The sequence below is a fragment of the Megascapheus bottae genome, chromosome 20 (genome assembly GCF_031878675.1).
Source record: "Megascapheus bottae isolate mThoBot1 chromosome 20, mThoBot2.hap1, whole genome shotgun sequence".
NCBI lineage: Eukaryota > Metazoa > Chordata > Mammalia > Rodentia > Geomyidae > Megascapheus > Megascapheus bottae.
This window is the reverse complement of record NC_143528.1, coordinates 39,180,434-39,198,937: the sequence shown is the minus strand read 5'-3', so window position 1 is coordinate 39,198,937 and position 18,504 is coordinate 39,180,434. Positions and strand designations below refer to the sequence as shown.

Below are 18,504 nucleotides of genomic sequence, written 5' to 3'. Positions count from 1 at the left end.
AACCAATTCAAAAAATTTTAAATTGTTATTCCCCCCCCCAATCACAAATGACTAATTACAATGAATTCACTACTCGTATATGCAGTTTTCAACTTTGAAAACTGTTTTTTTGTTTGTTTGTTTGTTTGTTTGTTTGTTTTGGTCATGGGGCTTGAATTCTGGGTCTGGGTGCTGTCCCCGAGCTCTTCAGCTCAAGGCTACTACCCTACCCCTTGAGTCACAGGACCACTTTCAATTTTCTGGTGATTAACTGGAGATAAGAGTCTCCTGGCTTTAAACCCCCATCCTCAGATCTCAGCCTCCTGACTAGCTAGGATTATAGGTGTGAACCACCATTATGCGGCTAACTTTGAAAAAAAAATTTTTTTTTGCCAGTCCTGGGGACTGAATTCAGGGCCTGAGCACTGTCCTTGGGCTTTCTCAAGGCTACTGCTCTACCACTTGAGCCACAGCACCACTTCCAGCTTTTCTATGTATGTGGTACTGAGGAATTGAACCCGGGTCTTCATGCATGCTAGACCAATACTCTTTTATCACTAGGCCAAATTCCCAGCCTAACTTGGCTGCTAATATAGTTTAAAAGTTGGTCCATAGCCACAGTGGTAAGAATTTGCAAGAACATATGAGAACCTAGGCCTAAATCCAGTACCACAAACCATCATTACCACCACCACAATCATCATCATATGGAAAATGAGGCAAAATAGAGCTGCTTTACTAGATGGTTTAAGGGAAGTAACCTTACAAACATTAAACAAAAGGTGAAAAGGAAAATGAATCTGCTGAATAATGCACATGTTTTAAACTCATGAACTGTAAGAATAAAAGAAATTAATTTCATTTTCTAAAAAAATCATAAAATTGAATAGTTACTATTACACAATACTCATATCACTCTTATTTTTAACTTTATTAATTTTGGCAATACTGACATCTGAACTTGGTGCACCACTTGATAAGCAAGAGCTCTATACTTGAGCTACATACCCAACATTATTATTATTTTTTGCTTTAGTTATTTTTGCTTGGACTGGCCAAAGACCTCAATGGTCCAACCTATGCCAATAGCTGAGATGACTAGCATATACTGGGTGATTTGTTGAGGGGAAGAAAGGGAGGGGCGAGTCTCGCTAACGTTTGAGTTATCTTCAAAATGCAGTCCTCATGGTGTCTACCCTCAAACTGCTGGGATTATAGTGTGAATCACCACCTCTTAAAAAAAAGAAAAAAAGCACAACATTTATATCTGACATGAGTTTTTTTCAGGCCTTCTGTACCTTGGAGACTTTTCTGATCCCACAAGTATTTCCTGTTTTGTATGACAGAGTCTGGCTTTGGGAGCCTATACTTGGTCTCAAACTCATGACACTTCTGCCTCCATCTCCAATGCTGCGATTATAGGCATGTATTATTCCATGTGTGTCTTGAAGTTTTTCTTTGTGAAAGCTCTTATGCCCTTTTGATGGCATTTGCCAAGTTCTTCCTTATATTGTACTTCAATCAAAATATTTAATAAATACTAAATTTTAGGCTTTGTATTGGAAATAGACAAAAAAGGAAAATCAAGACTTTTTTAATAGAAGTTCTTTATTAATTTTAGCTTGTTTAGTTTTTTTCTTTGTTTTTTCCAGTTGTGGGGCTTGAACTCAGGGCCTCAGTGCTACCTCTTTTTTGTTCAAGGATGGCACTCTACCACACTGAGACATAGTACCACTGCTGTTTTTTTGGTGGTTGATTGGCAATAAAAATCTCACAGACTTTCCTGCTCCGCTGACTTTGAACTAAAATCCTCAGATCTCAGCCTCCTGAATAGCGATGCCAGACTAATTTTAGAATTTTTAAAGTACAATGAATGGGCTGGAGCTGGAGCTTAATGGCAGAGCATCTGCTTAGCACAATGAACCCTTGGTTCATAAGGAAAAACAAAATACAATGTTTCTTCATAGAACAATTAAAAATATACACAAGGGGACTGGGAGTTTGGCCTAGTGGTAGAGTGCTTGCCTAGCATGCACGAAAACCTGGGTTCAATTCCTCAGTACTGCATACATAGAAAAAAAGTCGGAAGTGGTGCTGAGGCTCAAGTGGTAGAGCTCTAGCCATGAGAAAGTCCAAGGACAGTGCTCAAGCCCTGAGCTCAAGCCCAGGACTGGCAAAAAAAAAAAAAAAAAAAAAAAAATACACACAAGCCTTACGGGCAGAGGACAAAGTCCAGGGACAAAGCACTTGCCTTACACAGGGAATCCCTGGGCTCAATCTTTAATATTCAAAAAAAAAAAAAAAAGAAAGAAAAGAAAGTTATAAATACTAAATGAAAAAGGTAGCAAAAGAAAACTAATTCAGGGGGGAGGGAAATGGGTACCAAGACATGTGAAAGGGTATCAATGTATGTGAATTAATGCGCCTTTTATCTGGCAAATATCATGTAACCCTTTTATTACAATAAAAATATTAAAAAAAAAAGAAAACTAATTCAGGAATACCCACTTGTGGCCTATGAGAAATCCTACTAGATCACTTCTCATTGCTTGGCTTAATTACATCACTAGTAAATTCAAGCATGTAATATAATGTTTCAAATCAGTTTGAACTAAAAGAAAAGTAATTTAAAAGTGCTCACAGGTATATGGTAACTTTGGTCCTGTGATATCATCACCATCTACTTCAAACTATTAATTATATCCTCAGGAGATCAAGGGTTCAGGTTTTAAAACCATAAGCATAATCATCACCAGTGCATCTCTAAGGAATTTCCAGTGTGCTTAATTCAAACATTTATTTGGCATTTATTATATGAGGCTCTGTTAAGTACTGAGCATACAAAGACGAATAAGGATAAGCCAGGAGAAGCTGGGAGCTAGTGGCTCATGCATGTTAATCCTAGCTACTCAGGAGGTTGGGATCTGAGAATTGAGCCTAAGCCAGCCAGGACAGTAAAGTCCATGAAAACTCTTATCTCCAATTAACCATCAGAAATCTGGAATTGGAGCTGTGGCTCAAGTGTTAGAGTGCTAATGTTGGGCAAAAAACAAAAAAACACCTCAGGACAGAACCCAGGCCCTGAGTTCAAGCTCCAGAAAGAGCACCCCGCCCCCCACCAAAAAAGATAGAAAATTCTGCTTCTAAGGAGTTACATAAAAGGAATGAAAATATAAACAATTCCAGTATAATACACACTAAAACAGAGGTACATAACAGAAGACAATGGTAATGGGCTGGGAATGTGGCTCAATGGTAGAGATAGAGTGCTTGCCTAACATGCATGAAGCCCTGGGTTTGATTCTTCAGTACTATATAAACAGAAAAGGGCAGAAATGGTACTGTGTGCGGCTCACTGGTAGAGTGCTAGCCCTGAGCACAGAGAGGCTCAGGGACTAAGCCTCATCCCTGAGTTCATGCCCTAGGACCAGCAAAAAAAGAGAAAGAGAAAGAAGGCAAGAAAATACAATGGTAAATATGAGTCACTAATGGAGTATCCCAAGTTTCCCAAGGAAATAACATTCAAACCGGACTTTGTAAACTAAGTAAGATGTCACCAAAAAGAGATAGCAAAAGGCTTTCAGGCAAAAACAGCATTTGCACAGACTTAGTGGGTTTAAAGAATGTTAAGCCAGCGCGGTGGCCCAAGCCTATAATTGTAATCCTGGCTACTGAGGAGGCTGAGATCTGAGGATTATGGTTCAAAGCCAGGCCAGGCACTAAAGTCTGTGAGACTCTTCTTTTTTTTTTTTTTGCCAGTCCTGGTCTTGAGCTCAGGGACTGAGCACTGTCTTGGATTTTCTCAAGGCTAGAGCTCTACCACTTGAGCCTCAGCACCACTTCTGGCTTTTTTCTATGTATGTGGTTGGTATCAAGGAGTCAAACCTGGGTCTTCGTGCATGCTAGGCAAGCACTATACCACTAGGCCAAACTCCCGGCGCCAGTCTATGAGACTTTTATCTCCAATTAACCACTAGAAAACCAGAAGTGGCTTTGTTGCTCAAGGGGTAGAGGGTGGTAGCCTTGAGCTAAAGAGCTCAGGGACAGTGCCCAGGCCCAGAATTCAAGTCCCATGACTGATGGGAGAAAAAAAAAAAATGATGTTAAGAAGTTCAGTGCACCAGATAGAACTGAAGAGTAGAAAGGCTAGGAGAAAAAAACAAGAACCAATTTCTGAATGTCTATCTAGCTTTGCATTCAAACCTCATAGACAAAGATTGGGGCTATATTTTAAAAAGTAATTTTCACATGTCTCATCTGATCCTCAAACCAATTCCATTCTAATGATGATACAAAGAGACTAACTTTGCCACTTTGAAAATTTCATACTCTTAACAACAGTATAATGAATCCTCGTACATCAATAATCACGAATGAAGCTGGGCCGTGATAGCCTCCATCTGTCATCCCAGCTACAGTGGGAAGTCTAAAATAGGAGGATGGCAGTTCAGGCATGTACCTAGGCAGGAAATGAGTCCCTATCTCAAAAAGAGCCAATGCAAAAAAGTGCTGGAGGCATGGCTCAGTGGTAGAGTACTTGCCAAGCAAGTGCCAAGCCCGAGTTCAAACACCAGTATGACACAAAAAAGCTATCTCTCAAATCAAAATGAAACATATACACCATCTGTGTATTTAGCTTAACCATATGGGGAAAAATATTTAAGTGACTTTAAAACACAACAATTTTGCTAAGTGTGGTGACACGTCTTTAATCCCACCTTGATCGTGATTAATTAAATTTGAAATAACCCAGTTTCTGCACTTTTCTGTCACCCTTGGTGTCCCTAGCTTATGGTTTTTTTTTATTATTTATATTTTTATTGTAATTAGTAAAAGGGTTACATGATATTTGCCAGATAGAAGGTGCATTAATTCACATACATTGATACCCTTTCACATGTCTTGGTACCCATTTCCCTCCCCCCCCACACCCCCTAGCTTATGGTTTTTAAAGTCAGGGTCTTATTATGTAACTCAAGCTGGCCCAACACTCATGGCCCTCCTGCCTCCCTCCCAAGTGCGGGTATTACCTAGATGTACCACCAGGCCAGGCATGTATCACCACACTTACCAAAACTGTTGCGTGAAAGGGCAGAGAAGGTTTAACATACCATCATTAGGAATAACCCATTCAGACAACACACCTTCCCATGTATCCTAACCTGAGAGTTTAACTAAATCTCTCTAGACCTTATGAAGTCAGAGGAAGAGCAAAAAATGTCTTGTTCAATCTCTAGCATCTTTAGAGATTTGGAATAGAAGATTTCCCTCACATTTCAAACTCTTATGATTGTAATTTTTCCAGTTTCCTAGACAGAGCATTAGTCTACTGTGAAATAATAAAGTGGCTGAGCACTAGTAGCTCAAACCTGTAATCTAAGCCACTCTGGAGGCTGAGATCTGATAATTGTAATTCAAAGCTAGTGTGGGCAAGAAAGTCAAAAAGCCAGAAGTGGAGTTATAGCTCAAGTGGTAGGACACTAGTCTTGAACAAAAAAGTTCAGGGACAGCACCCTGCCTTGAGTTCAAGCCCCATTACTGACACACACACACACACAAATTTCAAGTTTTAATATAAAATCAAAAACTCCAAAACATGTAGGCACTGTACAAATGAAGTAAACACCACAGTATAAAACATTCTCTTGGGTCCTGAAATGTAGCCTAGTGGTAGAGTGCTTGCTCGCATGCACAAAGACCAGGGTTCAATTCCTTGTACCACATACATAAAAAAAAGCCGGAAGTGATGCTGTTGCTCAAGTGGTGGAGCTCTAGCCTTGACAAAACCCAAGGACAGTACTCAGGCCCTGACCCCAAGCCCAGGATTGGCAAAAAAAAAAAAAAAGAGTCTCATGTTCTTTAAAGTACCCAGGCCGGTTTTGAACCAAGATCCTTAGATCTGAGCCTCCTGGGTAGCTAGAATTACAGCTGTGAGCCACCAGGCCCGAATATAAGGACAGCATTTATCAAATATGAAGTTTTCAATCTATTATAGTACAAACCAAATAATTTTCAAATGTACAAAAGATTCCATTTAAAATAACATTTTCCTGTTGTTTATGGAAATCTCAAATTAGTTGGCAATTACAAGCTATGTCAAAAGAAAGCTCAAGTCTTACCTCCATGGCTAATGCTGCTGTCTGTTGGTCGTAATGATTCAGAAGATTAGGCATGAAGGTAGTATTATAAGGCAAATCTTGACACATCCTCAAGGTAATTGGTTCACACGAAAACAAGCTGTGCCCATCCATATGCCCCACAAACATGGTCAAGAGACAAAGACAGAAGACAATCCAACTCATAGCCATTCTTCCTGAATCAGAATGAGATCTGGATGACCAGGCCTACTCAATCAATACATATTTTAGATCAATGTACACCTTCTGGTCTCAGTTTGAAAGCACTTCTTGGTATCTTACTATTAAGTTCTTCAAACATTTAAATGCTCTTTGTGCTGTCAGGGGGTTGTTAGCTTGGTCTCACAAAAGGCATTTGTTTTTGGTTTCACAATATGGGAAAATGACATCATCTTGTCTCTTCTTTTCATTTTATCATATACAACACATTTGGCCAACTTATCAAGTTGCTCAACCACATTCCCAAATCACAGATTCCATCTTAGGAGAAGTTATTTCTTCCTTGATTGAAATATCTGAAAATTATTAAGAAAATGAGAGAAATTAGTCATTTCCTTTTGAAATATAGACTTGACATTAAAATCTTTGATGAGACATCATATTGACCTACATACTTCATAGAGATATTTCCATAGAGATATTTCCTCAGATATAGCTATATATAGACTAAGATAGCTACATAGAGACATATAGAGATATAGAGATTATAGATAAAGCTATATATATAGCTATATCTGAGGAAAGTATACATGTATGTACATTAGACATCTCATGTTTTTAACTTCTGATCTATGAAGGTAATTTTTTTTTATTTCCTGAAGGCACAGTTGATTCATTTTGAAAATTTTTTATGCTTTTGTACAAAACTGTATTTAAATATTTGTTGTACCAGGGCCAGCGGCTCATACCTGTAAGTATAGCTCTCAGGAGTCTAAGATCTAAAGATCTCAATTAGAAACCAGCTCTGGTAGACAAATCTGAGAGACTTTTATCTCTATTTAACTACCAAAATACCAGATGTGGATATATGGTGTGGCTCAACTGGTAGAGTACCAACCCTGAGTAAAAGAGCTAAGGAAAAACATGAAGTCTTGCGTTCAAACCTAGTAATTTTTTTTTTTTGCCAGTCCTGGGGCTTGAACTCAAGGCCTAAGCACTGTCTTTGAGCTTTCTCAAAGCTAGAGTGTACCACTTGAGCCAGAGCACCACTTCCAGCTTTTTCTATGTATGTGGTACTGAGAAATCGAACCTGGGTCTTTGTGCATGCTAGGAAAGTACTCTACCACTAGGCCAAACTCCCAGCCCCAAGTCCAATAAATTTTATTTGTAATCTAAATTATTGAATTTTTCTATGTGCATTTTAGTCATTAGTGGTCTATGAATTAATTGATTGAACAGGAAGCAACTATAAAGGTCTGAAAAGTCAACCAAAAGATAGTTTTAAGCCTCTTTATAGGTTTCAAAATGTAAACAAATCAGTAAAAAAAAAGATACATATATATATATATCATTTAACTTCTTTGAACTCACAATTTTTCTTTGTGAAAAATGATTCCATCACCATCTCTCTCATAGGATGACATATAAATGAATTATGAGATAATACATGCAAAAGTGCTTTATAAATGGTAAAGGAATATCAACAACAGGTATATTTATTACTGAATTACAGTTGGTAACACTGTCTCCATCAATCCTCAACTGACAAACAGAAGGGTCTAAAAGTATTATCAGGAAATTTTCTTAGTATTGCCTCCTTTCAGATAGCATAAAAATAAATTAATACTGTAGAAGTAGCCTTTGAATTACAAACATTATAAGCACAGTCAGACTGCAGAAAACTGAAATCATTCCTAAATATGTACAATAGGAATAGGAGTTATTACTTCTGCTGAGAACCTGACTTATATACCTATTTTCCCAGGAGCAAAATGTGTAATTCTCAATTTGGACTGGAGGCTTATGACCAGAATGGAAGGCAGGTCTGACATAAAAAACAACATATTCTAAGCTATCCTACTATAATCTGGTTTAGTAACAATACTTTTGCTGTTACTAAATTTTGTCTCTTATTTATACTCCTTTCAAGTTGAGAAAAACACAGAAGAAATTTTAGGTTCAGAAATTCTCAGAGATCCAGGATAATAGAACTCAAATGTTAGCAGCAGTGAAAACTCAGACCTTGAGACCTGGAACCCACTTGGCAGAAATATTCTATCCTTTGGAGATTAACCATCAGCAGCTGAGACCTCTGTTTCCCCAGCTTTTGTTATTAAGCAGAAAAATACTTAAAGAAAGAAAATAGAAACTGTAGCTATACCTTCCCAATTTCTAGTAGATGTCCTTGATTGGTGGAAGGGAAAGGGAGGTCTGTGGTATTCCCTACTCCAAGAGTTTCAATCTAACTACACCAGATTTGTGTGACAGCTTGTCTGCTGTGTTTTTCCCCCTTTCAGGTAGTCTCAGAAGTATTGATATCTGGCTATAAAAAGCTGACATTACATATGGTTAAAACATATTTAATTGTAATTACCTTGCAGCATGGTAACAATTATACATGTGACTAAATATTTGTCAAGTAACTGTTGAAAGCTTTGATTACAGTATTAAAACATCAAGTCAGTTCAGTCTTTGTAATCTACAGCTTATGATGCATGTTTACTCACTTGCAACTAACAATCAAAGGGAACATTATTCCCCCATTGAGTATCTATACAATACCAAAAATTTTTTTAAAAATTTACTCAGCCTAATCTCTCAAATGCTTATAGGTTTTATATAAAACTTAAGTTGTATACGAAATGTTTATAGGTTTTGTGGGGGTTTTTTTGTTTTTTTTTTTTGCCAGTCTTGGGCTTGAGCTCAGGGCCTGAGCACTGTCCTTGCATTTTCTCAAGGCTACAGTTCCACTACTTGAGCCTCAGCACCACTGCCGGCTTTTTTTCTGTGTATGTGGTACCGAGGAATCAAACCCAGGTCTTCGAGCATGCAAACACTCTACCACTAGACCAAATCCCTGGCCCACTTATAGGCTTTTATATAAAACTTAAACAATACCTCATTGGATGCTTAAAATGATTGAAATGCCCCTTTATACTTCCGCTTGCTTCATCTATCATACCCAATTCTTCTCAATTATTCCTTTTGGCTCCCTTGCAAGTGAAGCTTTCCAGTTTCTTATAGCTGCTTCTGTATATATTATTGCAACATCCAAATCACCTACCTGTTCCAAAGTGCTTTTATAAAATCTGTGTTAAGCTGCAAAAAACAATAATCAAAAAGGGCAAAACTGTAGTTTGTAAAGAGGGGAAACAACAATGGAATGAAGTGAGAAAAAAGAAACAAAACAAGGAGATTAAATATCATACCTAAGAAATTTTCATTCCTTGCCACCCCCCACCAACACTGGTTCTTTAAAACTGCAACTGACTCATGACACCCTCCCCAACTCAGGCCTAACAAATCTAAATCCTGAAGAATGATAAGTATTCTGTTCATTCTCTCAGGTTATAAGTGCTGCCTAAGTTGGATTTTAATTAGTGCTATCCAAAAACTGAATAATTTAGAAGTAAAAGTATGTTTGTATATAATAGCAATACATGTAACATGAACTTTAAAAAGAAAAGCCATATAGTAAGAGGAGGTATGGCTCAAATGGTTGAGTGCCAGCCTAGAGCAAAAAAGCCAAGAGAGCCGGGCTTGAACTCTCCTGGGCGCTGTCCCTGAGCTCTTCAGCTCAAGGTTACAACCATACCTTTGAGCCAAGCCCCATTTTCTGTTTTCTAGAGGCTAATTGGAGATAAGAGTCTAGGGTCTTTTTGTGTTTTGAAACTTGATGCTCAGATCTCAGCCTCCTGAGTAGCTAGGATTACAGGCGTGAGCCACCACTCCCAGTTCCTACAATCTTTAAAATTAACCCAGAAATAAAACTGAAATTAAAAGATGGATCTGGATTGGGGCCAGGAGTTTGTTCTAGTGGTAGAGTGCTTGCCTATCATGCACTAAGACCTGGGTTCAATTCCTCAGTACCCCATATATAGAAACAGAACTGGTGCTGTGGCTCAAGTGATAGAACACTAACCTTGAGGAAAGCACAGGGACAGTGCTCAGACCCTGAGTTCAATCCCCAGGACTGGCAAAAAAAAAAAAGGATCTGGAATTTTAACATAAAACAAATTCAAGCTCATGCCCAGCCCAGCTGTCTTTTACAATGAAATCTGTTCATCAAAAATTTCTCCAAATTTGGGGTATGGGGGGGAGGGTAATGGGTACCAAGACATGTGAAAGGGTATCAATGTATGTGAATTAATGCACCTTCTATCTGGCAAATATCATGTAACCCTTTTACAAATTACAATAAAAAAATAAAAAATAAAATTAAAAAAAATTTCTCCAAATTTTCATCAGAACATATCAAAACTTTGCTCATTCTCTCTCTCCCTTAGAAAGATTAAATAGTTCATATATTGAGACTACAGAATTATTTCAGTGAGACAAAAATGTGGGGACTAGAATTTGTTCTAACACAGTTATATTAATCAGAAATTTAATTTGCAATGCACTCCTTGGGTTCAAGTTATCAATAGTTCTCCACATGAAAAACTGGAAAAACAAGAGAAGAAATTCATTTTTGGCACCACAGTTAAAACTTTCCTAGCCTGTGAGGACCTGTAATCTTCAAGTGTCTTTTACTAGCCTATAGAAATACTGTTACTGAGGGACCAGGAGTTTAGCCTAGTGGTAAAGTGCTTGCCTAGCATGCACGAAAACCCAGGTTCAGTTCCTCGGTACCAATACATAGGAAAAGAAATACTGCTATTGAAAACCTCATTTTTACTCAGCATTCTGCCACTGTATCTTTCCCTCATTTATACTGATTAATTTCCTAGTATTTTCAATATGTATTTACTTTCCTTTTTTCACATCATTTTGTTTTTTGTCAGGGTAATATATACAGGGGTTACTGCTACTTGTCCAGGTAGTAGGTGCATTACTTCTCACACACTGATATTCCTTCTCATGTTTTTGTCCCCATTTCCCTCCCCTGACTCCTTCCCAATCATCACATTTCCCTTCCCTTCCCTATTTCTTTTTTTCATATATCTTTTATTGTAATTAATACAAGGGTTACATTGTATTCACCAGATAGAAGGTGCATTAGTTCACAAACATTGATACCCTTTCTTATGTCTTGGTCCCCATTTCCCTCCCCCCACCCCTGCCCCCGCTTTTTTTTTCCAGCCTTGGGGTTTGAACTCAGGGCCTTATGCTTGATAGGCAGCCATGATACTGAGCCACACATCCAGTCTTGTTTTCTGCTGGTTGTTTTTAAGATAGGCCCTTGATTTCTACCTTGAAAAGCAACTGAACATAGTTCTCTTTCTCTACCTGCCCCAACCCATATTCTCTTTCTCTTTCTCCCTCTCCCTCTCCCTCTTTCTCTTGCTCAGTAGTGGTACTGGGTTTGAATTCAGAGCATGGCTTTCCTAGGTTTGTCTGCTTTCTTGATGGTACTCTACCTTTTAAGATCCTTCAGGGCTGGGAATGTGGTTTAGTGGTAGAATACTTGCCTGACATGCATGAAGCCCTGGGTTTGATTCCTTAGTGCCACATACACAGAAGCTGAAAGTGGAGCTGTAGCTCAAGTGGTACAGAGCTAGCCTTGCGCAAAAGAAGTTCATAGACAGTGCCCAGACACTGAGTTCAAGCCCCAGAACTGCCAAAATATATATATATATATATTCCCCCAGCCCCACTTTTGGTCAGTTATTTTGGAGATGGAAGCTAGCAAACTTTTCTGTCCTGGCTGGTGGCATATTTCAGTCCTCAGCTCTCAAGCTTCCTGAGTAGCAAGGATTACAGGTGCAAACCACCCCACCTGACTCTTACTGATCTTTTTGTGCACAGCAAAATCTAGAGTTTGGAAGGATTAAATCTTGCAGCTAATACTGTTCTCTCCTGCACAACATGATAAGAACTGTTTTCCACCATCTGTCTTCTAAAGAAAACAAAGTCAACAGTAGCCTAACAAACTAATAAGTACTGAAGCTTTAAGTATATAACTTAAAGAATTTTACTAACAAACAATTTAAAATGTAAGTTGCAGTGGTATTTCCCCCCCACCACCACCCCAGGTCAAGTGAGAAACAAAATATATTGTGAGAAGAAAAACAAAAACAAAAACCTCCTTTCTCTTTTCTAATAAAGCTCTCACATTGTACCACACAAAGAAAGAATGTACCCTTTGCTATGGAATTCAAAACACACTATACTTCAAATATCTCAGACATGAAACTCCCAAGAAAAATCCACTGAACATTCAAGCACAAAATAAAGCTAAAAGACATAAATAGTAGATGCAATGAAAAAATGAAAGTGTCTAAGATCTTATAGTCCTTTCTCCTTTGATAAATGGGGCACAGTTTTAGATTTGAGAGAGGGAGAGAGAGAGAGATTACTAGGGGGAAAGGGAAAGAGAGGGGGGGAAACACAATGGAATGGCAGTCTTTATCCAAAATTCACTTACACTCCTTAACAGTTTCAAAGCATTAGAGAATGGGAGAGCACCATGCTGTGTTTGGTACATACCGGGCAAGAAGGTAAAGAGAATAACTGCACCTAGTATTTTATCCTCAGCTCTAGCCTTCCAAGACCACCCAAACATCCATGTCTTTCCTCTGATCCTTCACTGAATCTTTTTTTTTTTTAAATCATTCAGGTACATGTTTTTGTTTTCCAGTGGGGGGGAGAAATTCATTTATTTCAGAGCAAGAATGGGAAGCACTATCTTCTTAATAATAGAACTAAAGATTTTTTTTCCCACTTCCCTCTCTTGCCTGTGATGCCACACTGTGAAGGGACTAAAGAAGGCCGGGGGAGAAGGCAACATCCTCCGACGTTGGTCGGGTCTCTTTGTTTCCTGGCTCCTAGGTACCAGATCCTGTGAATAATGGCTGGGGGTGTCTGAACGACTTTCGGCCCTAAGGTCTCGGTGGAATACTTGTGTGGACCGGTCTCAGGTGCGGCTGGTCGTTCTGAGCTGCAGAGCCCGGCACGCCAAGGTTTTCTTGTCCACGGGGGCCCCGGAACCCTCGCACCTCGTCTGCGTCTTCAACTTGAAGTCTTCTCGGACGCCCAGGTGACGCGCTTTGGTCCCCTATCCCCGCCCCCCCTGGGGTCCCCTCTCTCGGAGGAGACGGAAGCCCCGGGACCGGGTTACGGGTCTGGAAATGACTCCAGCCCGGTGCGCTCGGCCGGACGGAGCCCGGGGACTCGGCGACACCCCCGCCCCCGGGAGGGGCGCCGGGGACGGAGCCGCGGGGCTCGGCCGAGTGCCGGGCGGGAACCGACAACTTTTCTTAGGCCCGGTGCGGCAAAGGGCGGGGTGGGGGGGACCCGGGAGGGAGAGCGCGGCGCTCGTGGAAGCCGAGGCGCGGGGCGGCGCGGGAACCGGGCGCATTGTCCCCCACCCCCGGCCCGCAGGTGGGCGCCGGGACCCGGCCCGCCGCGTCCGCACTCGCACAGGTTGCCCGGCGCCGGCGGGGCGGACGGGGTGAACGCCTCTCCGGGGCATCTCCCCGGGGCAGCCCGCGGCCCCGACCCCGTCCCCGCCGACCCCCCCCCGCACCCCCATCCCGCCTGGGCTCCGGGCCCCGGCTCGCTCCCGACCAGCTGCCCCCACGCCGCGCCACAGCCCGGCGCCCACGGCTTTTGTGTTGGCCGCGACGCCAAGAACGATCCCTGAGGAGGCGGCGGCGGCGGCGGCTCGGCACCGGGCGAGGCGGATCCCCGCCGCCGCGGCGCCCCAGTCCCCCCTCCACGCTCGCCGCTCCTTTTCCCGCCGGCTCAGGGGACCCGCTCGCCGCGGGGACCTCACCTCACAGACCGGAGCCGGGCTCCCCGGGCCTGCAGCGCTGGCCGCCGGCGGCCGCGCGGATCCTCAGGTTCCCGGGAGCCGCCGAGCAGCGCCGGCGCGCGCGTCCCAGCGAGCGCGAGCTTTCCCGTGAGCGGCGGCGCGCGCGCCCGAGCGGCCTGGGGGCGGGGGTCGCGCGCCTGGGACTGCGCATGCGCCCCGCGCACGCTCGGCCGGTCCTAGCTTTGAGGGGGAGGCGGCGGCGGGGAGTCCGCGCGCTCCGCGCGGCGCGGGCCGGCGCTCCGTTGTTCTCCGCCTCGCGGCGGGGGGACGCCGGGAGCTGTCGTTCGGAGACGCGTCCGTCGCAAGTGTGCAAAGCATTTTCCCTTACAAAGCCTTCAACACCGCAGGTAGCCCGCGATTTCCCACCCGCGTCTGCCTGGGGAGCTGGGGCGCCAGCCTGGGTCCCCGGGGAGGGGAGGTGGCGGGGCCGGGGGCCGGCGTGGGGTGTGGGGGACACCGGGCCGCCCGCCGCGCTGCAGGCGGACCGGAGCCCAGGTCTCGCCCGGGAATAGCTTAGGTCCTCGTTGATGGCCCAGGGGAGGCCTGTGGTGACTGGCGGCCTGCTCCATCTTCTGCTTCCCTCCTCCACACGCGACCTGAGAGCTGGAAGAGCCCGTGGGGAGATGGCTCACGCACACACACACTGCGCAGAAGGGTTAGACGGCAAGTCGGGGTCTGTATGGAGACCCGGGATCCAGGAGGCTGGTGGTATGTGGGAAAAACAAAACACCTGTGTGCCTTTTCCAGCTCTCTTGTGGCGTTGTCACCAGGCACAGCCGCATCAGGAGTGGGAAAGGTGCAGAGATGACCCCCCCCAGTTACTGACATGGCTGAGTTAATGGCATACAAGAGTAAGCGAGAAAGCCAATGACAAGATACGTACATGAAAGCGCCTCTTAAAACTAGCAATAATATAGAGTGTGTGAGGACTGACATGTATCTATAATAATTAAAAAAAACATTTTCAAAAAGAACAAGAAGAGACGCGCACGGTGGCTCATGCCTGTAATCCTAGCTGCTCAGGAGGATGAGGATCAAGGTTCAAAGCCAGCCCCGGCACAAAAGGACCTGGGACTCTTTTATCTCCCAGTGTACCTCTAGGAAACGGGAAGTGTGGCTTGGCTCAAGGGTAGGGCGGTAGCCTTGAGCTGAAGAGCTCAGGGACAAGGCCCAGGCTGATTTCAAGACCCATGACCCACAAAAAAGGGGGGGGGGCGCAAGAGTTTGGCCTAGTGGTAAGAGTGCTTGCCTAGCATGCATGAAGACCTGGGTTCGATTCCTCGGTACCACATACATAGAAAAAAGCCAGAGGTGGTGCTGTGGTTCAAGTAGTAGAGGTCTAGCCTTGAGAAAAAAAAAGCCCAAGGACAATGCTCAGGCCCTGAGTTCAAACACCAGGAGTGGCCAAAAGAAGAAGAAAGTTTACACCAGTTTCCTGACTGTTTCCAGGCAGACATGGAGGAGAATGAGACCTAGATGTGTACAGAAGGGACTTCTGGTAAACCCACACACCAACCCACAAATTCTTAAAAGAAATAAAAATCTCAATGTAAATATAACAAACTTCTCTTTGAGTTGTTCCAGGTAAAATGAAATGTAGAAGTGACACAGACATTGGGTTATATGTGTGGATTACTAGGAACGCAGTGAGAATGGTGTGACTCACTGGGCATACCAAACGGTGTGGCTTACTGTCTGTGGGAAACATCAGACACCTCGAGCTGCAGGACAGGAGGAGGTGCTTCCGAAGGCACTGCTGGAAATGGAGACAAAAGAGGCCTTTTATCAAGGATAAGAATATTCACATATCACAGGGATAAGGAGGATAGCTGTCCTCCATTCTGTCCTCCTCTCACTTGCCTTCCATGGTGTAGCCACTATTACAAAGCCTTTAATAAGCACCGACTTCACAGAGTGGCCCAGTACTCTCCACATTGTTAAAACTGGTCTCCTGGATAAACCCGTTTTGAACTCCTAAAGGTTAACTGGTAATGCATGGTAATTTAGTATTACATCTACATTGCTCCCCAGACAGCCCCCTCAAATCCCCAGAGGCTTTGTTTATTCATTTACATACAGCCTGGTCACGTGGAAAAATCTCTAGGCTGGAATTCAGACAGGCCTAGGTTCTCATTTCAGGCAGACCACTTGCTGATCCTTTGTTAATTTAGAGAAAGCATCAACCTCCACAGGCTCCACTTTCCTTTTTCAGTTTTAATTGGAGAAGTATAAATAGGGCCTCTTTTTAAATTACGAAGCACAATACAAACACAGGGTTTTGTGTATTTGCATAAGTTGGAGGAGAGTGCTTTACTTTAGGGGAGAAAGTGGTGGGAAAAGTTGATTGTTTTTCATTCTCTGAGAATTATGTGTGCGTGTCAGCTGCTTCTCATTTTTAAAAACTGCACTAGCCGAAGAAGCTCAGGAATTTTTAAGTTCATGGGATTCTCAAGTGCTTGCCTGTAATTCTGTTGCAGTGAGAGGAGCCTGAGCCTTCCATTAGTTATTTATTCACTATGTTTTCCAGTTTACCTTGCATATGTTGCAAAAATCCTTGTATTCTTTCTCTGATCCTTTCTACAAGGTGGATGGATGCTCCATAAATTTAATTAATAAAATTAGCCAGCATTTTGAGGAACACAAATTTATTCTTATGAAGACACGCCATCTGCTGGTTCCCTGGTGTGTCAAGAGCTTAGCCTCAGTTCCATAATATAACCAGTTGAAATTCTTGTAGAAGCATTTCTATGTTTGCGTGTCTGGTAATTTCCTCACGTCCTTCCATTTCCTGCTGCAGGTGCTAGTCTTCCATTGAACCAGTCGCAAATTTCTGCTTCCTCCAACCCACTTTTATTTATTGGCCACTGTTAAAACATGGCAAAGTGGAGTTCGCTTTTCGGAACAGTGACCAGAGCTGAGTAATCTAAACAGGTATGCTCAGCAGGAAAGAGCTGTCTTAGAACACAAACAGAACATATCTTGAAAAAAGGCGTGCATGCAACGCAGCCTGTTAGAGAATTTACTGTGCCTTCATCCTTGCATAATAGTGGGATGTTGCAGTCCCTCCCATCCGCCTGGTTCCTATATTTTTTAATTTCAGCTCTGTGCCCAATTTTGGAACCAGCCTTCTTGGATGTCTTGGCCAATCAAGAGACCACACATTGTTGCCTAAGAGACTCCAGACGCCAGGGTTAAGATTTATAGAGGTGATTGGGCTGCTGGAAGCTGGGAGGGGTGAGGACTGGAAGGAATCAAAGGCTAACCTAGTGCAGCTATGGCAACCCAGCGCTAGAGACTTGAAGAGAGAGACAAACTAAAGCAGGTGAGAGCAATTGGCTGTGCATGGAAAAGATGGAGACTGTTTTGGAGAATTCTGGGGCTTTCTACAAGCCTTGTCACTACTCCTGGGGATAGTATTTTTCTCTCCCATTCTAGCTGCCTGTTCAAGTTAGAAGGTGATTCATACTTGCAAAATTAACAACTAGCAAATAATGAAGTCAAGCACCAGCTCTTTGCACTTTATTATCATTCTTCCTTTGTTTTTAACTAGTTGAGTGTAAGGTGATTATACTGTTTCCTGGTAAACTTCCTGATAATGTTTTGAGATTCCCTTGTCTAAAGATACTACGGCAGTAGGGTGAATGAATTGTGTGTGAGCAGAGAAACTCAATCCTATTCTGCTTTGTAAGCTCCAAAGAAAAATCCACTAATCGTGAGTATTACTCTAGTGCCCATTTCATAATGTTCTGTTTCACTGTACATTTCCACTCGTTTTAATCCCACTCCTGTATTGTGTTCATTTCTTACATAGATTCGACAAATATTTGCAGAGCATCTATTACATCATGTGTTATTAGAACTCAAATGAGCAGTATCAGAAAAAAAGCAGCATCCGATTCTGGTGCTGTGCTCTCATGGTGGTCAAGCAGTCCCAGTATCTGGGCAGAGTACTTAGAAGAGGCAGGAGGATGAAAAGGTGCATTGAGATATGGTCACAGTGGACTCTGAATTTCATGCTTGAGGAGTCTGAACTCTGTAATCATTAGCAAGTCTAGGAAGGTTTTTGAATTGAAAAGTGACAGGATCAATTGACATATGTATGCCCATATTAGGGGCCTGGACTCAGGGCAGGACATATGGGTTTCATGGATTCACTGAATGGTTCAAGCTAGCTTTGAACTATTAGTCTTAGATCTGAGCCTGTAGAGTAGCTAGGATTAGCGGTATGAGCTGCTGGCCTGACTGCAGCTTTTTGTTTTGCTCTGCAGTACTTCTTTTTTTTTTTTTTTTTTTTTTGGCCAGTCCTGGGCTTGAGCTCAGGGCCTGAGCACAGTCCTTGGACTTTCTCAAGGCTAGAGCTCTACCACTTGAGCCTCAGCACCACTTCCGGCTTTTTTCTATGTATGTGGTACCGAGGAATTGAACCCAGGTCTTCATGCATGCTGGGCAAGCACTTTAACCACTAGGCCAAAC

At 42.7% G+C, this 18,504-nt stretch overlaps 2 protein-coding genes across 2 annotated transcripts in view; one reads left to right on the top strand and one right to left on the bottom strand.

The window, feature by feature from the left end:
• Positions 1-14,098, bottom strand: part of Fzd3 (frizzled class receptor 3) — a 49,446-nt gene extending 35,348 nt beyond the window's left edge. The window contains exons 1-2 of the mRNA XM_090353672.1: positions 13,993-14,098; positions 6,099-6,631 (exon numbers count right to left, since the gene is read on the bottom strand). Coding sequence (XP_090209798.1) covers positions 6,099-6,287 — 189 coding nt within the window. The 5' untranslated portion in view covers positions 6,288-6,631; positions 13,993-14,098. The remainder of the gene's footprint in view (positions 1-6,098; positions 6,632-13,992) is intronic.
• A 186-nt stretch (positions 14,099-14,284) lies between these two features.
• Fbxo16 (F-box protein 16) overlaps positions 14,285-18,504 on the top strand; it is a 40,036-nt gene continuing 35,816 nt past the window's right edge. Inside the window, exon 1 of the mRNA XM_090353665.1 lies at positions 14,285-14,378. The gene's annotated coding sequence lies outside the window, so the exon portion shown is untranslated. The remainder of the gene's footprint in view (positions 14,379-18,504) is intronic.